We start from the raw sequence: 21595 nt of genomic DNA, 5'->3' as shown, positions 1-21595 counted from the left end.
GAGAAGGAGAGAGATAATTCCAAGCAGACTCCGCGCTGCCAGTGCAGAGCCCGATGCAGGGCTCGAACTCACGAACCATGGGATCATGACCTGAGACGAAACCATTGAGTCGGATGCCCAACCAACTGAGCCTAAACCCCAGACTTTTGATTCAGATTTCCCCAGTTTTTCCAGCCGTGCTGTTGCAGGGCTCAGTCCAGCCAACTATGTTGTCTTTAGTCTTTCCATATTTTTCAAAAACACTTACGAGCTGATCGATTATATCCTATTTTTTTCTGAGCACACAAATAACATATGCTGCTTTGGAGAGCATTTTCCACATGCTAGAAAGGCACAAAGTTGGAAAGTTACAAAGATGACTGTGAACAGTTTGTGGACACTCAATCTTACTGCTCTTGGAGAGCACACACACACATACCTAATTTTATCACAACCACAGCCCTTAAGGGTGCACACCTATCTCCAGTTACCTTTTTCACTTAAGGATATAATGCCGACACCTTTCCACCTGAGTGCAGCGGCATTCTGCTTTCGAAAAGTCTTTCTTTCCTGACTCTGGAAGCAATACGTTGTGGAAAAAAAAAAAAAAAGCCTAAAATCTCAGAGGATTTCTCCCTTCCTCTCTCCAAAGACAACAAGAATGAAACCATAATGTAAAGTTTTGTATGTATTCCATGCATATACACATACCTACATTCAAATGCACACACATGCACACAGGCATGTGATTCCAAGAAGAGAATCACACTAAACATGTTTTCCATTTTACTTTGGGTTTTTTAAGGTTATTTATTTATTTTGAAAGAGAGAGAGAGAGAGAGAGAGAAGGCATGTGCAAGTGGGGGCAGGACAGAGAGAGGGAGAGAGAGAATCCCAAGCAGGCTCCGTGCTGTCAGCACAGAGCCCTACGGGGGGAAGGGGGGGGCTTGAGCCCACGAACTGTGAGACCACGACCTGAGCCAAAACCAAGAGTTGGACACTTCACTGCCTGAGCCACCCAGGCGCCCCTGTTTTGCTTTATTTTTAAAAAAATTAACGATATGTTGTGTGCATATGCACATTCTTTTTAACAGGCAGGTCATATGTCATAACGTCAATATATACAAAGGTATATACAATCATGATCTACATAATAGTTTATTTAACCAACCCCTGTTGGTAGACATTCTGGGTTTTCCAGTTTTCCCTTTTATAAACCATGCTGCAGTGGGTTTTGTGGCCAGAAAGCTCTTCATATTGGCTGGAATGTTTTTCTAGGATGACGTTTCTAGAAGTAGTATGTGCTGCCTTTACTAAGCTTGGCTGTGGACCCTCCCCCTTCCCAGACACCCCCACACGAGGACAACTGCAGGGTGCACTCATTCCTTCGTCCCCTCCCCTTTTCTCCTTTTCCAGATACTTTCATGGTGGAAGACGCGGTAGAAGCCATTGGGTTTGGAAAATTTCAATGGAAGCTGTCGGTGCTCACGGGCTTGGCCTGGGCAAGTATTTGCGGGCGTGGTGACCTCACCTTCAGTCTCCAAGACCCTCACCCCGCCGGGCTGCTCAAATGGGTTCTAGGGGCTGTACAGAAGGACGTAGTTGTCTCCACCTGAAGCCTTTGCTTGAATCAATAAAAGTGTGTTGCATGACCCTGGTGATCTGAAGATCTGCCCTTGGGGGTAGTTTGGGTGTGGTTGGCGCTGGCCCTCAAGGTGGCCTTGAAGCTTCTGGCTAAAGAAGTGGTTCTCAACCCTTTGGGGCTCGGGGTTGCTATAAGATTACGGTGTCATCTGTGGAGCTCACCCTAGGTAAACACACACAAATAAAAATGTGCTTTCCGCTTCGAGAGGCTCATGGTCCCTTGTTAAAAATCCCCTAATCTTCCTCTAGCACAGCGCAGCTAGACCTTTTTTTTTTAACGTTTATTTTTGAGGAGAGACAGAGTGCGATGGGGGAGGGACAGAGAGAGGGGGAGACATAGAAGCCAAAGAAGGCTCCAGGCTCTGAGCTGTCAGCACAGAGCCGGATGTGGGGCTCAAACCCACAAACTGTGAGTTCATGACCTGAGCCGAAGTCAGACGCTTCACCGACCGAGCCACCCAGGTGCCCCTGCAGCTAGACCCTTAACACAGCGGAAATGGATTTTTGTGAATGCTGCATGACCTATTTTTTCAAATGGATCTCTAATTTCCCCACCTCATTCCTCCCTCCTAATTTGAAAAGCCTCCCATATTATCCATCACATTCCTGCGGCTACACGGGGCTGCTTCTGAACTCTCATTTCTGTCTAGTCTCATAAAGGTACCATGGTGTGTGATCACGGGGGCTTCCTAGTATATGTTAATTATTAGAAGGTCATACTTGTTAACGAAACTGACAATTCTGCATGAACAATGGCCTATAAACCAAAGCCAAGCTAGTCTTTAACTGAGCCAACGAAAAAAGATCATGGTCTGTCTGCCTCTACGAAAAAGTTTTTCTGGGATTTTAGAAGCATAATATTTCCCCACTTCGTTTGGGGGGAGGGGTGCCTCTGTTTCTTCAACACAGAAACACGCAGAGAGAATGTTACACGCCCCTTTGTCAATTCCCACATGGTAACATTCTCTTTTAACTACCGGAGTTTGCAGTGTGTTTTGGTGCGTGGTAGGGCGCTCAGCAGCCGCCAGGGGAAGAGGGGTTTCCTACGTGCTCTCCTAGGGGTCATGGACTTGGAGAGGGCGCAGCCGCCCCGCCCCCGGCGCCGGGCAGACCCGGGCTGGCCTCACCGTGATTGCTTCCTCCCTGCAGATGGCCGACGCCATGGAAATGATGATCCTGAGTATCCTGGCTCCCCAGCTGCACTGCGAGTGGAGACTCCCCAGCTGGCAGGTTGCGTTGCTGACCTCGGTAGGCACCCCCCCTCCCCCCCCCACCCGCCCGCGGGTCTCCTGTGGCCTTCAGGACACCCCCTAGGGTGCTCTGTGGGGTGAAAGGCTCAGGCTGAGCAGGAAAAAAATAAAACCCGGGTTGGAAATCACTGATCCCAGCTTCCCTAACTCCTCTGTGCACCTCAAACATCGGGGGCAGGTTTGTGGCAAATACTCCCCCCAGGGGTCCCACGACGTGAGTTCCCAGACATTCTGCTCAGTGGCTGGGAAGCTGGAACCCACCGGGGCATAAACCTTTTAAGCCTCCCGGCAAAAAGGAGATGCCGGTTCCTCCCACGACCAGGGAGATCTGAACATTGGAAGGACACGGTGCCTGACACATAGTAGGTGTTCCGCAAATGGTAGGGAGCGTTGCTCCCTGGAGGCTTGAAGGAGAGTGAGGGAGAACCCTCCGTATTTGTTAGGGGAGCTCAGCAGCAGCCCTCTACAAGGGAGGGGAACGGCCAGGCTGGATAAGAGGATAATAATGGCACAAAAGCTAATATTTATTAAGCTCTTGCTATGCAAAGGGCTTTACATATATTGTATGCAATCCATGCATACTATGTATTGTACTCTTTAATCCTGACAACCCTAGGAGGCAGGTACTATTGTTAGCAGAGGAAAATGAGGCACAGAGAGGTTAAGTCACTCACGAAAGGTCACACAGCCTAGCCACTGGCAAAGTACAGTAATTGCTAGCTAGGAGCACCTCCAAGAATGCTACAACTGTTCTGGAATGGCGTGAGTGCCTTCAGCAACCAGGACTGGTCCGATACCAGCAGTAAAGTTGTACAGCCTTGTGGGAGGAGTTTATGAAACTCCTGTGTTTTGCGGTTTAGTCACCTAGACGTGTGACCTTGAGTGAGGCACTTTCCGGCTCTATTTCATCACCTGCAAAACGGAGGTGATAATGCCTGTTTTTCCTGCCAACAGCAAAATGCGTACAGTGCCTAGCACACGGTAGGGGATGAATGATTGAGACTTCTTTCTCACCTTCCTGATTTTCACTGATTCCCCCCTCAAGCATACCCGCAGGTCTGTGTGTTTGCAACGGGGAGCCTTTCTCGTCTTTTGTCGTTTGGTTCCGCAACAGTCACCACTTACCGAGCTCTCATGATGCGCCAGACTCCGTGCTGAGGGTTTGACACGCGTTATCTTTTTAACCTTCTCAAAGACCCTGTGAAAGAGGTGCTCTTCTCACTCCCGGTTCACAGATACGGAAACTAAGGCTCAGAGAGGTGTGGTGACCTGCCCAAGCTCCCACAGCCCGTAAGAGGCAGAGGCAGAATTGAAACCCAGGACTGTAAAGTTCAGAGCCCCCCCCCGCCCCCCTCCCAGCTACTGCCCCGGACTACTTCCTAATGGTATAAAATTTAGGCTCGTGGGCTTGGTGAGGCTGTGAAGTTTCGTGGCCAAGCTTCTGTGGAAAAGTTTGAGCACAGCAGGAGCAGATTTACCTGCCGAAGGAGGGTAAGAGGGGAGGGCATTGTTGTCATAGGAAATACATGGGGTTACTGTAATTACTGTGATATAAACTAGTGCTCTGCTGGGCCAAGAGTGCTCCCTTGGGGGAGAAAAACTGGGGGAAATGTGGGGGGGGGATGCTTAATTCTTCTGGGGCACAAGGATAGCACATCATTAAGGCAGCAGTTCACCCCAAGACAGCTGTCTTCAAACATTTTTTACTCTCGGTCGTTTAGAAGAGATTTTTCTAAAAACTAGGCCGGTCCTGGGACTTTTATAGGTTTTAAAATTGACATTCCGTGTCTTTATTTTCTTTTTCTTTTTACTTCTTTTCAAAGTTATTTATTTCTCCTGAGAGACAGCACACATTGGGGAGGGGCAGAGAGAGCGGGAGACAGAATCCCAAGCGGGCTCTGAGCTGTCGGCACAGAGCCTGACCTGGGGCTCAAACTCAGGAAGCCACGAGATCAGAACCTGAGCTGAAACCAAGAGTTGGACGCTCAACCCGACTGAGCCACCCAGGCACCCCTACTTTTTTTTTTTTTTTTTTTACTTTTTAAAAAACGTTTTATTTATTTATTTTTTAAATTTTTTTTTTTAACGTTTATTTATTTTTGAGACAGAGGGAGACAGAGCATGAACGGGGGAGGGGCAGCGAGAGAGGGAGACACAGAACCCAAAGCAGGCCCCAGACTCTGAGCTGTCAGCACAGAGCCCGACGCGGGGCTCGAACTCACGACCGCGAGATCATGGCCTGAGCCGAAGTCGAACGCTTAACCGACTGAGCCACCCAGGCGCCCCAAAACGTTTTATTTATTTAGAGAGTGAGCGCAAGTCGGGGAGGGGCAGGGAGAGACTCCCAAGCAGGCACTGAGCTGTCAACAGAGCTCAGTCTCACAAACCATGAGATCATGACCTCAGCCAAAATCAAGAGTCAGCACTTAAACTACTGAGCCACCCACGTGTTCCACTTGTTTTTTTATTTTTTATTTTTTTACTTTTTTTTGACATGAAATGTTTTTGAGTTGTAGGTTGCAGCTGCTATGATTTCTGGTGTATTGGAAATATAAAACTAAATAAAATTTCAAATCACTCTTTCAAATGTGTCCAATGGAATTGAACTAGTTATCTGATACCCACCATACCATGTTTTAAAATAACATGAATAAGGCCTTCAGAAGCATTTGGAGGGGCGCCTGGGTGGCTCAGTGGGTTGGTTGAGCGTCCGACTTCGGCTCAGGTCATGATCTCTGGTCCATGGGTTCGAGCCCTGCGTTGGGCTCTGTGCTGACAGCTCAGAGCCTGGAGCCTGTTTCAGATTCTGTGTCCCCCTCTCTCTCTGCCCCTCTCCCTCTCATGCTCTGTCTCTCTCTCTCTCTCTCTTAAGAATAAATAAATGTTTGGGGCACCTGGGTGGCTCAGTTGGTTAAGCGGCCGACTTCGGCTCAGGTCATGATCTCACGGTCCATGAGTTCGAGCCCCGCGTCGGGCTCTGTGCTGACAGCTCAGAGCCTGGAGCCTGTTTCAGATTCTGTGTCTCCCTCTCTCTGACCCTCCCCCGTTCATGCTCTGTATCGCTCTGTCTCAAAAATAAATAAACGTTAAAAAAAAAAATTTTAAAAAAAGAATAAATAAATGTTAAAAAAAAGAAGTATTTGGAGATTCTGCATTGCCTTGTTTGCTTCTTGAGCTGGCATTTCCCTTCCATTTCTCCCTGTTTTCTCATAGCCGTGTTTTGCTTTGCTCAAAAGCATATCATTTATCACCTGTCGGAATTTTCTGGGACAAAATCTATAAATTTTAAATTATTGTTTTTAATTTTTCTGAGCTCATAAGGTTCTAAGTATTGAAATTTTTCTCCTGCACTGAGTTATCGTGATAATTTTTAGTAATGTGCAATAGATCAAAACAAGAAGGAATTAATTCTGATAAATATTATTAAACACAAGTGATTTTTTTCTCAGGAATGTACCTCTTAATGAGGGGTACGGAGTATCTCCCCAGTTATGTCACGTATTCTTGGGTGATTACTTTCTGCTAAAATGAGACAGGGCTTGGCAACAGTTTCGTTCCCGTTTCCCATTTTTACTGAGTGGATGTAAATATGAAGGGCTTTGTTTGCATATAAAAATTGAGGGGGGGGGGCGCTGAAGGCCTTGTGGAATAATCCATAAACTAATGCCACCTGGTTTTTTCAACAACTTCCGAGCTACATGCTGACGAGCACACAGCAATCGCTCGTCAAAGATTATTTTTAGTGATCTAATTTGCTGACAGCTTGATTAGGCTCTCTTTCAATTTGGTTAAAAATAATAAAAAGGAATTGGAAACTGAATGACTTGCAAAAGCATTTGTAACTGTGTCATTGGTGTCCCTTTTGAGGTGTCCTGGGGGGTTTAACCTCAGAGCCCTGCGCTGTGAGGGGTACCGCAGAGGCTGGGGCAGCGAGAAGTGGGAAGGGGGTGCTTGAGAAAGGGAGGTGAGGCAGGGAACAGATGAGCGCCCTAGCCTGTTCTCAGGAAAGAGTGTGTATGGAAGCTGAGGACCTGGAAGATATTTTCTTTAACGTAGCCATGGCAGGGGGCGGGGCGCCTGGGTGGCTCAGTCAGTTGAGCATCCTACTGCGGCTCAGGTCATGATCTTGTGGTTTGTGAGTTCGAGCCCCGCATCGGGCTCTGTGCTGACAGCTCGGAGCCCAGAGCCTGCTTCGGATCCTGTGCCTCCCTCTCTCCCTGCCCCTCCCCTGCTCATTCTCTGTCTCTCTCTCTCTCTCTCAAAAATAAATATTTTAGAAAATTAAAAAAAATAAAAAATAAAGTAGCCATGGCGGGGCGCCTGGGTGGCTCAGTCGGTTGAGCATCTGACTCTAGGTTTCAGCTCAGGTCACCATCTCACAGTCCGTGGGTTCGAGCCCCACGTTTGGCTCTGCACTGGCAGCTCAGAGTCAGCTTGGGATATTCTCTCTCTCTCTCTCTTTCTCTCTGTCTCTCTGCCCCTCCCCTGCTTGCATTGTCTCTGTCTCTCTCAAAATAAAGAAATAAAACTTAAAAAAAATTTTTTTAAGTAAAAGTAGCCGTGTCTGCTCCTCCCTTGGAGTGCCTGCCTCTGTGTAGTCCCTGTTTGCAGCCCGCTGCCCGAAGACATGCCTGAAGGAGTGGCTTTTGGGTCAGACAGCACTGGGCAGTGCCCTCACCTCTTTGGGCCTCAGTTACCTTGTCTGCAAAATGGGGATGATATCGGCACCCACCTCGTAGGCTGCCGCGAACATTAGGTAAGACGTCAGTATAAAGAGGTTAGTGTGCTGTCCCACTCTTGGTGAGGACGAGGCATGAGAGTTTAGGGTTTAGGATCTGGCTCTCCCCTCTCCTCCCTGGGATACTGAGCAGGTTTCTTAACCCTCTGAGCCTCAGGCTCCCCGTCTGTAAAATGGGCACGATCATTCAAACCTCATCAGCTCTGTTCAACAATAAACAATGCAACAATGACTTTGCCGGGCACACCAGTGAGCGCTTGGTGAAGGTTCCTCTTGGGAATAGCCTACAGCTCTCATTCCAACCTCCTGTCTTCTGTTGTTCATATCCTCCAAACCCTTGATATTTTCTTTTTTTTTTAATTTTTTAAAGTTTATTTATTTTGAGAGAGCGAGAGAGAGCGAGCCAGTTGGCGGGGGGGGGGGGGAGCGGGGCGGGGGCAGAGAGAGAGGAGGACACAGGATCCCAAGCAGGCTCTGTGCTGACAGCAGAGATCCTGACATGGGGCTCAAACTCACAAACCGGGAGATCATGACCTGAGCTGAAGTCAGATGCTTAACCGACTGAGCCACCCAGGTGCCCCTGCCTTTGATCTTTTCTCAGCAACAGGGTGACACATTTCTTTGATGCGGTGAGAGGTTGGTTCGATGCTAGCTAGCTCTACAGCTATACTGCCTGATTCCAGCCTGTCCCGCCTACACCTGGGTGACCCTGGCCAAGGGACCTGCCCTCTCTGAGTCTCGGTTTTCTCCTCTGTAAAATGGGGCTAATGGTATCATCCACCCCACAGGATTGTTGTCAGGCTTAAAGGGTCGCATGAGCGCGTAGAATACCGTTCGCACCTTAACAGGCTCTCAGCCGATGTTGGCTCGTTAGTATTACGAGGATGTGATGTCACAGGTTCAATCCGTTGTTCCCTTTCTCTGTGATGCTCCGTGTCAGTGTTTAACAGAAGCTGTCTTTCCATCCACAGGTAGTCTTTGTGGGCATGATGTCCAGTTCCACCCTCTGGGGAAACATCTCAGACCAGTACGGCCGGAAAACAGTAAGGCGACCTCTCCTAAGCGCATGTCCTCCGGGTTAATCTCCATGGTGACGCTGACAGGTGGCAAGCCAGCGCTCTGCTTAGCGTTTGGGAGGCCCGATTAGCTCTGTTGAAATGCAATGACAAGACATGGCTCTGAGGCCATTGAAATCCCACATTCCTAGTGGGGCCCGAGCGTGCACGTTTCAGAACGCAGAAGATGCTTTGGGTGCCCTCTCCGGTCCCCTTGGCAACCCCCGTTCCCTTACACCAGGCTGGGGGCAGGCAAGGGCTGGTAGATGAAGACCTCGACTTTCTTGCCCTCAAGTGAATCATCTGTCAATCCCAGCAGGATTGAGCTCTGGGGCCCACCGTGGGAACCTGCTCATGAAGGTACCCTGAATTGTCTGCCTGCCCCACCCCTCCCGGGATCACCACCCAAATAAACTAGAATTCTTGTGTCAGGGTCTGCTGCTGGGGAGGCCCAGCCTCAGGCACGGCATGAAATGGATTTGCAAGCAAGAAGCAAGAAGGGAACTTACAGGTCTGGCATTGCCGTGAGCTCTTACTGTTTTATTTGTGACTTCATGGTCCCCTTTGTATTTTGTGCTGCTCATGTTTTGCGGGGCTTCGCGTGGGTTCTTTGATACCTTCAGTGTGTGCATGCGAACTTAGGCCTGATGGGAGAAAAGATCTGTGGAGATCCAGGCAGGCTTTACTTGGTTAAGTGCCTTGCTCGGGAAAAGCCGCCCCTGCGGTTGTGCAGTCCCGGGTGATCGCACCCCCTGGCTGCTTTATCGTCCTCTTCAGCCTGCAGTTTCCTCAGAGGCAGGGTGGTATAGTGGTTATGTGCTTGGGCTCTGGAATCTGGTGGATCTGGGTTTAGTCCCTGGGTTTAGTCCCCTGCCACTCCTGGCTGTGTGACCTCAGGCAAGCGATTGCCCTCTCTGAGCATCGATTTCCTCAAACATGTAAAGAAAAAATAACAGCGTCTACATTGGAGGGTTAATTGAGATCCTGAATATGAATGGCTTTGTAGAACGCCAGGCACATCAGCGACACAGGACACATGTTAGCTGGCATCGCAGTGATAACGTTTCTGACAAATTCCCAGGTGATGCTGTTGCCACGGCTTATCTGGGGCCCGTACTTTGAGAACAATTGGCTCAGACTAGTTTAGACTCTCTAAACCAGCTTAGAATTCTGTTAGGAAGGAAGAAGGGAGATATGGATGCCGAGTAGGTAATAGGCAGGGTCCACTGTAACCCGCATGCCATGAGCTGAAAAGAAAACAGTGACTTGTATGGCAGGCCCTGTACCAACCATGATACGTGCTTGGTGTTATTATTGTTCTGATTTTACAGAAGGGGAAACCGAGGCACAGAGCATGGGCAGTTTGCCCAAGGCCACTTAGTTTGTGTGTCACAGGGCCAGGTCTTACTCTTTCTGAGTCTAGACTCTTCCCTTAACTGTGATGCCAGCGGCTTGAATGTGTAGGTGCTCAATCAATAAATGCTGCCTCGATGAGTGAATGAATGAATGAATGAATGAGTGGCTGAACAGTGCAGTCCAGCTGCAGCCCCTCCCACTGTGGCTGAGCCGGAAACATGTGGGCCAGCAGGCACCTGGGAGACATTGACTAATAAAACCACCAAGAAGTGGCTGGGGCAGGACCAGAGGCAGCCAGGCTGGTAAACCAACAGCGGCCATTGTAGCTCGGGGACTCTTGGTTGGTTTTAGAGACTGGGGAGGTCGGTGGGGATGACCTCTCCAGCCTCCGGAAGAGGATAGAAGCTGGATTACCCTGGTCTCCAGGAAGTAGCTCCCTAAACTCTGCCCCATACACACCCTCCCACCTGCTTCCTTTTTCTGGAGGGTGTAAGTCATTGCTTTAAGGATTTTCTGGCTGGAAGATAGAACAGACCAGAGCTGGGGTGGGGGTGGGGGCGGAGAAAGAGAAAGATAGAGGGAAGGAGGAAGGAAGGGAGGGAGGGAGGGAGGATGGATGGAAGGAGCACCCCTTAAAATAAAACAGAGCCATTTCTTGGGCAGAACTGCAGCAGTTAAAGGAGCTGTAAATGTGTGGCTGAGGCTGCACCTAACATTGGCCCTCGCACTTTTCAAATAATCAAAGGAAAAAGCTCTTCTAAAGTCTTCACGTGGCTTCTTCCTGCGCAGACTGGGCACGGGGTGGACGACCTGTCCCACCATCTCTGGCTAAAGAACAGTTTTTATTTACTTGCCCCTGAGGCCAACAGGCATATGCACAAAAAATGCAGGAACCCATAACAAGGAACTTTCCTCTGCCCCAAATTCTGTTACTCAATTGCTGAATCACGAAGCCATGAGGAGTACAAGGGGTAAGAAGTGAAAATACCTGAATCTGGGGCCTGGGTCTGCCCCCGGGGTGACTCAAGTTATCCCGCCCTTCTTGGGGCCTCAGTTTCTTTATCTATGTAAGAGGAGATTGGATTCAGTAATAACTGAGGAATTCCCCAAACTGAAGGGCAAATGGGTTTGTCGTCCCTTGTGTCTGTTCTAATGGCTCAGTAGGGGATGCCAGACGCATGGATTTGAGGAGTCAGAAGGCTCAGTGGGACGGTGCTGTGATCGATTAGCGATGTCTGCCAGGGGCACAGGACAGGAGGATGGATAAGTGAGTGCAGTATACCCCTTGAGGAAGGTGGCTGTGCCTGCTTTGCTCACTGGGGTGGGCTGGCATTTGGGACGGCCTTATAGCAACCACTCCTCGTAAATACTTCGCGAGTGGCTGAACAGGATGGATGAAAATCAAATCTCCTTGTTGCCACTTTCTGCTTCTCTCTCATCCTCTCCAGACCAGCAAGTGACTTTACTGATGAGTGTTTTTTCTTTATGGAAAGTCCACAAAGGTCATTAGCTTGTGATCCCTGGGAAGAGGGTGTTCACTCTGTCATTAATGTCAGTCGTGCCTATGGTGTTCCCAGGAGGTAGCCCTATAGGACGTAGATGTCTTCATTTTTCTGATCGGTCTCAGAGGAGAAAACTATGGCTTATATTTTAAAAAGATTTGTAGGGGCACCTGGGTGGCTCAGTTGGTTAAGCATTGGACTTTGGCTCAGGTCACGACCTCACAGTTTGTGAGTTCGAGCCCCACATCGGGCTCTGTGCTGACAGCTTGGAGCCTGGAGCCTGCTTCGGATTCTGTGTCCCCCTCTCTCTCTGCCCCTCCCCTGCTCATGCTTGCTCTCATGTGCTCTCTCTCTCAAAAATAAACATTAAAAAAAAGAAAATTAAAAAAAAATTTTTTTTTTAATTTTAAAAGATTCGTAGGTGGGTTTTCAGTAATGCCATTTACTGAATCTTGTGAGTCCTGAACACATTTTGGCAACTTCTAGAACAGTAGTTCTCAACGGGGGAGGGGGTGGGCAGGTTTTGTCTCCCCCTTCCTCCCAGGGGACCCTCAGCAAGGTCTGGAGACGTTTGTGGCTGTCACAAGTCAGGGGAGGGGTGCTCCTGGCATCTAGTGAGTAGAGGTCAGAGATCCTGCTCGATACCCCAAAGTGCACAGGACGGTCCACACCACGACGAATTGCCAAGTCCAGAATGGGAAGGGTGCCAGGGCTGAGAAACCAGGCGCCCAGAGAGAATGCACGTATCGTGAAGAATTCATTCTTCACCGACTTATTGCATAGCCTGGGACTGCTCCGCCTAATTTCCTGTTTACCTCCAGGGCTCACTGGGACACGTGAAATGCTAAGGTGACATCCCTGTGAGAGCACGGGCTCTGAGATCTGACTGCTAAGATTCAAATCCCGGTTCCTCCGCAGACAAGCTGCTGCGTGACCCCGAGCAAGTGACTCAGCCTCCCTGTGCCTCAGTTTCCTCCTCTCTTCATGGGATAAAAATAGCCTCTCTTCCCCAGGGGTGTTCTAGGAGTAAATGGGCCCTTGCACCGAGAGCTCTTGGCACAGAGGAAGCAACTCGTAAATGTCCGGCAGTGTTCCCATCATTTGCCAAGTTCAGGGTACCGATAAATGGCAGTGCCGGTGTTAAAAATGCAGCTGTGTCTGGCTCCAGAGTCCACATCCTTGGCTGCTGGGAGACATAACTGAGTTATCCCCCGGGATTCAGTTGACCAGTTGGACATTCATCCGTTCCAAAGAGATGAAGCTTGGGTAGAGTGGTCCACGCAAAGCTGGCACGACCGGAGAGGAGAGAAAGCGCCCCCAGACTGCAGGGCCCCCTCCTCCCTGCATGGAATTCTGGCCCAACCGCAGGGAGGACGGATCAGGTTCTAATTATAAAGCCTCTGTAGAACTCCTCCAGAAACCGAGGGTGAGCCGGGCAGCTGGCGAGCTTTAGCAAGTGCCAAGAATCTCCTCCTAGCTCCTTGATCTGCCTCCGCCCAGCTGGGAGGCTTCTGGGAGGGCGTCTGCTCCATGACTTTGCAGGGGAATCACATAAGGGGTTCGGACTCAGTGGGCCACTTTGATTCCTACAGAACTTTCTACACCCTGCGGGCCTGTGGCAGCCGCAGAAAGGAAGGGCAGCTGCAGGCGTGTGGCCTCGCGGGGATGAAGAGACACACCCAGGTTCCTAGTCCCATGCTTCACCCCCTCTGTCGAGCGAGGGAGGCGTAGGCAGGTTTTTTCACTTCTTGGAGCCTCAGTTTCCCCATTTTCCCCTTCCGTAAAATAGGGTTGACAAGAGGAGGAGTTCAGAGGATTGCAGGGAGGGTTACGTAAGAAATGTATGTAACGCACTTAGAACAGTATCTACGAACACATGGACAGCCCGTGATCCCTGGTAACTATTATCGGCTGTGACTCGAAGAAAACACAGTTTAGAATATGATCAGGTCACTCTCTGGTTCAAAGTCTACAGATCCAGCCTGGGTGGCTCAGTCACTTGAGCGTCCGACTCTTGATTTCGGCTCAGGTCGTGATCCTGGGGACGTGGGATCGAGCCCCGTGTCGGGCAGGCTCCACACTGAGGGTGGAGCCCACTTAGGTCTCTCTCTCTCTCTCTCTCTCTCTCTCTCTCTCTCTCTCTCTCTCTCTCTCCCCCCCTCCCCCTCCCCCGCTGGCGCTCACTCTCTCTCTCTCTCTCTCAACTAAAATGAAAAAAAAAAAAATTCAAAGGCTGTAGGTCCATGCCCTCTATGTCATTTATAGGTAAAGCGGGGAAGGAGGGTGACAGGCAGGCAACAGGCCTCTCATCCCCATATTTTGAGGACCCCCAGGCCCCTTTGCCCCATGACTGTTTTCCCCGTCCTTGTACGTGACTGGAGAACACCACCGGGGCCGAGTAGACGGTCTCCCGAGGCTGAGCAGTGCTCATGACAATGACATCAGCATGCTCCTTTTGGCGGTTGCAGACCCAGAACCCGAGTGGCAGTAAGACCCTGAGCCTTGGGGCAGCAGCTTGAAGGCTTTGCAGGCTGCAGGTTGTAAACCCGTGAGCCATGAACCAAGTATGGCCTACCCAGGTGTTTCATTTAACCTGTAAGATAGGGGACAGGATGTGGAATCGGTTGCCTCTGTTTCAAAAATGTATTTTGCATAAAAATAAGGAGTTGTTTTTGTTTGCTTTTTGTTTTTGTTTTTGTTTTTTTTGCTAATTGGGCGATCTGGCAGCCCAGGGTCCACATTTCGTGATGGCCACTTTGGGCTAGAGCTGAGTAGAGGCCGACAAGACAGGTCAAGGTCTCTTGCATTCACTCGGACCCACCTGTCCTTGCTGCATGATACTGTCACATATGTTCTTGGTCAGAGGCAATGGGAACCGTCAAAGGCCCAGGAGGAGGGGAGGGGCTCATTGGAAATACAACCTGGCATTGGGGGTTGGAAACCCTGACTCCAGTTTTGACTCTGCTGACCTTGGACAAATCGCTAGACTACTTTGACCCTCCCTGCGCTGGTTTGTAAAGTGGGAGTGGAAACAGCAGCCTCTTTCCACCGGCTGCCCGCGAGGACCCGGTGTTACGACGTGACAATGAATTGCAAAATGCAAATCCAAGTTCTGTGAAGTCAGAGACTCTGACTGCCACGTTCCCTGTAGCCTGGGACAAAGGCCCATGTTTAGCAAACAGCAGGCACTCAATATATGCATGGCAAAGGGATGAATGAATGAATGAATGAATGAATAACAGTATCTTGACTGCCAGGCATGTGACAGGTGCTCCATATATGCATACTGAACAAATGAATGAATGAATGATGCATAACAGTACCTTTAGTTCTGGGCACACAGCAGGTGCCCATTACATGTATATTGAATGAATGAATGAATGATATATAGCATTATCTCTAGTGTCTGGCATACAGCAGGCGCTTGATATACGCTTTTTGTTGAGTGAATAATTGAATGAGCCAGCTAACGGATGAGTAATGTCTATACTTCTATCTGTAGAGCTTGGCATACAAGGGATGCTCAGTAAGTGAGTATGGAAGGAAGAAAAGGAGAGAGAAGAGGGAGACGAAGGAGCCAACAATCCGAAAGGCGGGACACATATTAGGCAGAATGACAAGTGAGGTTAATGAAAAGCTCAAAGGCCCGGAGACGTTTCTGCAGAGTCCCGAGCAGTGCTCGTGCCTTTGCAATAGCCCTGACGGTATTCACGAAGGGTTGCTGAGCCCTCATTTCCTGGCCAGCTGGAAAGCCCTGGCGTCAGCGGGCCAGTGCAGAGCCAGCTGCAAGTGTGCTGTGACCCCACAGGACAGGTCAGCATGCAGGTCTTTGCTGCCTAGCATGGGGTCCCACGGTGACCCCAGCGGGATAACGCAGCTCCCAGGTCGTCCCTAGAGGGAGGCTTAGCTTGCAGGTGCCAGCCTGGGTGCCCTTTTCTCTTACCCTCTCCTCTTCTCCTGCTGTTTTCCTTCTTTCCTTTCATTTTCTCTGCTGCTAATGATACCCTGTTTCTGATTCAAGATGGCTTGGGTTCCAAGGAAGCAAACCTCTCTTAAATTAGCTTAAGCCAAAAGAAAGGAAGTAAGCATATGTGTGGCAGGTACCGATTTCATAGTCATGGGTTTTAGGGGAGCAGAAATGGGGCTTTATTATTGTTGCAATAGATCCAGAGCTCCCTAGGCTTTCCTAATTCCTATCCCACCTGTTTTGGTATGCACTTAATAGCGTTCTTTATTAGCAACTTTGTTTAAAAAAAAAAATACCTCAAATGCATGTTTTTGGAAAAGGAAACTTTATAGAGAGTCTTAAATAGGAAATTTAAGTAGGCATAAATAGGAAATATCTGCAAACATGATTACAGTGAAGGGGCGCCTGGGTGGCTCAGTCCGTGAAGCCTCTGACTTCGGCTCGGGTCATGATCTCATAGTTCGGGAGTTCGAGCCCCGTGTTGGGCTCTGTGCTGACAGCTTGAAGCCTGCTTCAGATTCTGTCTCCTTCTCTCTCTGCCCCTCCCCTGCTTGCGCTGTGTCTCTCTTTGTGTCTCAAAAATAAATAAACATTAAAAAAATTAAAAATAAATGAATAAATAAATAAGTAAATAATACAATACAATGAAAAAAAAATCCAATGTTACTAAATTCTAGTCAGTTCTGGTAGCCCCCCGCCCCAGTCTGTTAAAAAGAGATTGGCAGGTGTTTAAAAAGGTGTTAAAGACAGACTAGCACCACGTGGATACTGTCTCTTGGACATAATCAGAAGAATAACGATGGAAACAAAAAGAAATCGCTTTCTTGCATAATCAGAAGAATAACGATGGAAACAAAAAGAAATCGCTTTCTTGCAAGGTAATGCAAGTTATTTAAAATATTCACCCACCGCTGAAAATCATTTTCCGAGAGACTGGAAATCATCTGGCAGACCTCCGGATTTCTCCTTTTAATCAGTTTTAATTTTTTTTTTAAGTTTATTTATTTAAGTAATCTCTACCCCCAGCGCAGAGCTCGAACTCACAACCCCAAGATCAAGAGTCTCATTCCCTTCCGACTGAGCCAGCCAGGCACCCCTGTCCATTTTAATTTTAAAGCTAAAACCACTGTGCTTCACGCTTCCCCCCAGGGGGACAGGAGAGTGAACTCAAACCTGGGTCTGGGAGAAGTGCTACAGAAAGAGACCTGCCGGGACCCCATGTTGCAGGTCTAAAATCCACGTAAAATTCGCATTCGACTCCACAACGCCTTCGGTGTTGGTGTGATATAAAAATCCTATTTTAGGGGCACCTGGGTGGCTCAGTAGGTTAAGCGCCTTTGGCTCAGGTCACGATCTCACGTTCTTGAGTTCGAGCCCCACGTGGGGCTCTGCACTGACAGCGTGGAACCTGCTTGGGATTCTCTCTCCCCCTCTCTGTGCCCCTCCCTCACTTTCTCTCTTCCTCTCCCTCCCTCCCTCTCTCTCTCTCTCTCTCTCTCTCTCTTTCTCTCAAAAATAAATAAATAAATATTTAAAAATAATTAAAATCCCATTTTAAATTGGATTCATCCTTAATTTTTTCTCAGTCTCTAAGAGTAACATTCCCAGCAGATGCACTGTTTGTCTTACAGCATTGTGCGCCTAGGTGGTTCTCAACCCCATCAAATACAATGTCCCCTTTACTCGGAAAGTGTTATAGGGGCACCTGGGTGGCTCAGTTGATTCTGAGGCTGTTCATGAGTTCTAGCCTCACATTGGGATTGCTGCTGTCGGTGCAGATCCTGCTTCAGAACCTCTGTCCCCCTCTCTCTCTGCCTCTCCCCCTCTCTCTCTCTCTCTCTCTCAAAAATAAACATTTAAGAAACTTTTAATAAAAAAAGAAAATGTTATAAAAACTTTTAATAATGCCCCTTAATTATCCAGAAATACTTTCAGAAATAAAATAGCCACTCACATAATCTTGAAAAAGAAGTCGTGTATAAAAATATTAAAAGAGAAAAGAAATCAGGTATAATTCCCCAGCTGCGATAGGAGAGAGAATTTGTTTAAAGGCAGCAAGTAATTAAATCGGATTTATTGTCACAATGGAAAGGTGCACGTACGACTGCCTAGGTAATAAACGGAAGTGGTTAACATTTGTCCCTGGTTATAAATAAGCTTGTGTGTAATTGAATTTTGTTGCTGCTTTTCTCTTTATATTTGACATTTTGAAATAGGTTTAGATGGGTCTATTCATAGATACACATAGAAACCCAGTGAATGCAGACGGATACTGAAGTGTTCTCTCAGTGACTCAAATACCATATGGAGCGTTGCCACGGACAACTCGGCTTTCTGAAATGATGAACAATTGTGTAAAGTTCCAGATACAGCCACGTACCGACTTCCTTTGATTTACCTAGAAGCCTCGTTCCTGCAAAATTAAGTGTGTGTGCAAACTCTGTCCTCCCCCCCCCCCCCCATCTTATTTATATATAAAATACAGTGACGGTCAAGGTGAAGATAATGGTAGTTTTCACCTGCGTGACGTTCAGGTCGAAAGTTCAGCTTGGGACGGTGCAGGATACAGGACCGGAGTCACGGAGTCTCAGGCACGGGGGGGACATCTAACGTCTCAGGGCCGTGTACATCAAATGCCGATCATTGAGACAACCAAGAATGCCCCACAGTTTCCCCACACATGCCCCCCCCCCCAGGGGTTGGCCCCATCGCACAGAGAACCCCTTGGATCTCCCCGGTTGTGTGGGTTACCCTTTAGCATGACGTCATTGATGGCTTTTAACATGCTCCGGGCCGCGTGACCTGGAGGTACGGAGCAGCCCTGTGACTTGGTGTCTTTCTTCCCCACAGGGGCTGAAGATCAGCGTGCTCTGGACCCTGTACTACGGCGTCCTCAGTGCTTTCGCCCCCGTGTACAGCTGGATCCTGGTGCTCCGGGGCCTGGTGGGCTTCGGGATCGGAGGGGTCCCCCAGTCGTAAGTAAATACCCAGCTCTGGCCAGGCAGCCAGGCAGCCAGTCAACTACGTTCATGGCCTCAGAGGGGTGCAGAGATGGCACACTAGGGCTTCTGTCAAGGAGGCATGACGTAGCCAGAGAATTACCATCATTAGTATGGTGATGATTGACAATGTAAAAGCAACACACGAGGGGCGCCTGGCTGGCTCAGTTGCTGGGCCGCGAGACTCTTGATCTCGGGGTTGTAAGTTTGAGCCGCGCACTGGGTGTAGCGGGTACTTAAAAATAAGATTAAAAAAAAAAAAAACAAAGAAGAACACGGCAGTGGGAAAGTCGTAAATGTGAAATAATAGTAAAAACAAGAGATCTAGCATTGCTTGGGCATTTCTCTTGGACGCATCACAACAGCCCCAGGAGAGGTATGCTATCAAGTGATTGCAGCCTCCGTTTTTATAGTTGAAACTAAGACTCAGGGGGTGAAACCATTTGCCCAAGTCATGTGGCGCGTGGTGGAGCTAAGACCCCGAGTCCGTCTGCCTACACCGCCCACGCTCTTAACCATCATGCGTGAGGCCCCCTTCCGCGCTTCCAACCGAAGCACGAGGTGGGGAGCTGGGCCTAACCGTGTGTGAATCGAGTGTTGTTTGGTTGGTGCTGTGGTTAAGGTACTGAGAGTAGTCACAGTTGTAGGAAAAAGTCCCTCTCCCCTGGGAGATTGGCAGACGATGGCCTGTGGGCTACATCTGACCTGCCGACTGCTTTTATAAATGAAGTGTTATTGGGACACAGCCACACCCATCATTTGCATATCACCTGTGCCCAGTTTCCCGTACAGCAACCAAGTTGAGTTATCTCCGCAGAGACCGTATTTGTTATCTGACCCTTTATAGACAATGTACGTTGACCCCAACCTAAACGATGATAATGGCCAAAATTTACTGTTTACTAAGTGGCAGGTGCTATTCTAAATGGTTTACCATATTATCTCATTTAATTCCGTCAAATTGCTTGGGTAAATTCTATTATTTTTTGTTTTTTTATTTATTTTGAGAGAGAGAGCTCAAGCATGCATGCACACACACTAGTAGGGAAGGGGCAGAGAGAGAGGGAGAGAGAGAATCTTTGTGTTTTTAAAATTTTTTAATGTTTTATCTGTTTTTGAGAGAGAGAGACAGAGCACGAGTGGGGGAGGGACAAAGAGAGAGAAAGGGAGACAGAGAATCGGAAGCAGGCTCCAGACTCCGAGCTGTCAGCACAGAGCCTGACGCGGGGTTCAAACTCACGGACCGTGAGATCATGACCTGAGCCGAAGTCGGACCCAACCAACTGAGCCACCCAGGCGCCCCGGGAGAGAATCTTAAGCAGCGCAGAGCCTGACGCGGGGCTCGATCCCACAAACCGTGAGATCATGACCTGAGCCGACATCAAGAGTGAGTGGCTCAACCGACTGAGCTGCCCAGGCACCCTGGTGAATTGTATTATTCATCCCATTTTACAGATTTTTACAGATTTTACTGAACCAAAGAGAGGTAGAGTGATTTACCCCAGGTGACACAGGCAGGAAGAGGCAGAGCCAGAGTCTGAACTCAGTTCCTCTAACTCCAGAGCCTGGGCTCTAACCATTGCATTGTACTGCCTTTCGATTAAGGATGCAACCATAAAAGCCTCTTAAATACAGAGAACAAACTGAGGGTTGCTGGAGGGACAGTGGGGAGAGGGATGGGTTAAATGGGTGATGGGCATTAAGGAGGGCACTTTTTGGGTTGAGCACTGGGTGTTGTATGTAAGTGATGAATCATTGGGTTCTACTTGTGAAACCAAGGCTACACTGTATGTTAACTAACTTGAATTTAAATTAAAAAAATATATATTTTTTTGAAAGACCCAGAGGCAGATTGGGGAAGATACAGGATATTTCATAGGAAGGGATCTGAAGGAAAAGAGGAACCCGTACCTGAGAGTCTGAGAAAGGCTAATTCCTTGGAAGGCCCATTCTGGTTAGCAAGTTGGGGTGAGATATGTAAGAATTGAAAGCTGCAGTTGGACAGGTAGACCAGGGCAAGTTTGCTAAAAGTCTTGAATGCCAGGCCAAAGGGCTTGTCTACAGGCAGTGGGGAGCCACTGAGAGTTCTTGAGCAGGGGGGGCACTTTGGAAATGTTAATCTGGCAATGGTGGGTAGGATGGGTTGGAGGTAAAGAATGATAATTCCTGTTGCAATAACTTAGGGAAATTTCACACAAGGACCAGTTCATTCCATTCATTCAACCAATATTTCTTGAGCACCTACTATGGCACCGGCCTGTACTAGATGCTGGGGATACAGCAGTGAGAGAGACAGACACGGTCCCTGTTACAAGTGGGGATCCCGGGGAACAGAATGTGAGATGGAGAGTAGTGTGCACATGGTTACTGAGACCAGCACCTGCAGGGGAGTGAGAAAACAGTGAGTGAGCAGAGGGAGGAGTTGAGTACAGCTGATCCTGCAGGAGTTCCAGAGCCAGGGTGGCTCCTTAGAGTTTCCCAGATTGAGGCTGGACCTCTGCCCCCTCATATCAGCTACGTTGGACGCGGGCTGCTCTCAAGGAGGGAGCACGATCTTGGGCAAGGCAGCTACTTTGGGCTAAGGCAATTCCTGCAAGGGACTCAATTCTGAGCTCTTAGCAGGTAACATTTCTGGTCATTCCAGGGGATTGTGTGTGGCAGTCCCGAAGGGGGAGCCTAGGTGGTCACATCACAGCACCCACGACAGTCCACCCCTTGCACCTGTTAGATCCACTTGCTGCATATAATTTCACCCCATCTGGGAACAGCTTCTCCAGGATTCTGGTTTGTCTTTGCCCTGAAAAGACCATGTCCCATGGCTGGTGGGACAATCTACAGTCATCTGCTATCGCTGCTGGCCTCACAGCTCCAACTGAGGCCAAGTGTCTCCCTCTCCCGCTACTCGTTGCGGGTTCCCCTCGCCTTGGGCCAGCACTTCTGCTGATCGAGATGGTTTCCCTGGCAGAGTGGTCCAGACCCTATGCCTGAGTCACCATGCCCGACCCAGGCCGTAGCTGCTGCCTGTCCATTTAATATCAAAATCGGGCTGGGGATTACCAAGAGATGTCCCCTGTATCGCCTGGGTGCCCCATCAGATAAGAGTAG

The 21595-nt window shown here is 48.9% G+C and overlaps 1 protein-coding gene across 1 annotated transcript in view; it reads left to right on the top strand.

The window, feature by feature from the left end:
* The window catches only part of LOC102964281 (SV2 related protein), a 60398-nt gene that overhangs the window by 3863 nt on the left and 34940 nt on the right, over positions 1-21595 (top strand). Inside the window, exons 2-5 of the mRNA XM_007092329.3 lie at positions 1396-1481; positions 2773-2871; positions 8583-8654; positions 18342-18466. Of these exons, the coding sequence (XP_007092391.3) occupies positions 1396-1481; positions 2773-2871; positions 8583-8654; positions 18342-18466 (382 nt within the window). The remainder of the gene's footprint in view (positions 1-1395; positions 1482-2772; positions 2872-8582; positions 8655-18341; positions 18467-21595) is intronic.

Source organism: Panthera tigris, chromosome D3, assembly GCF_018350195.1.
Source record: "Panthera tigris isolate Pti1 chromosome D3, P.tigris_Pti1_mat1.1, whole genome shotgun sequence".
NCBI classification, from domain to species: Eukaryota; Metazoa; Chordata; class Mammalia; order Carnivora; family Felidae; genus Panthera; species Panthera tigris.
This window is presented reverse-complemented; position numbering and strand designations above follow the sequence as displayed.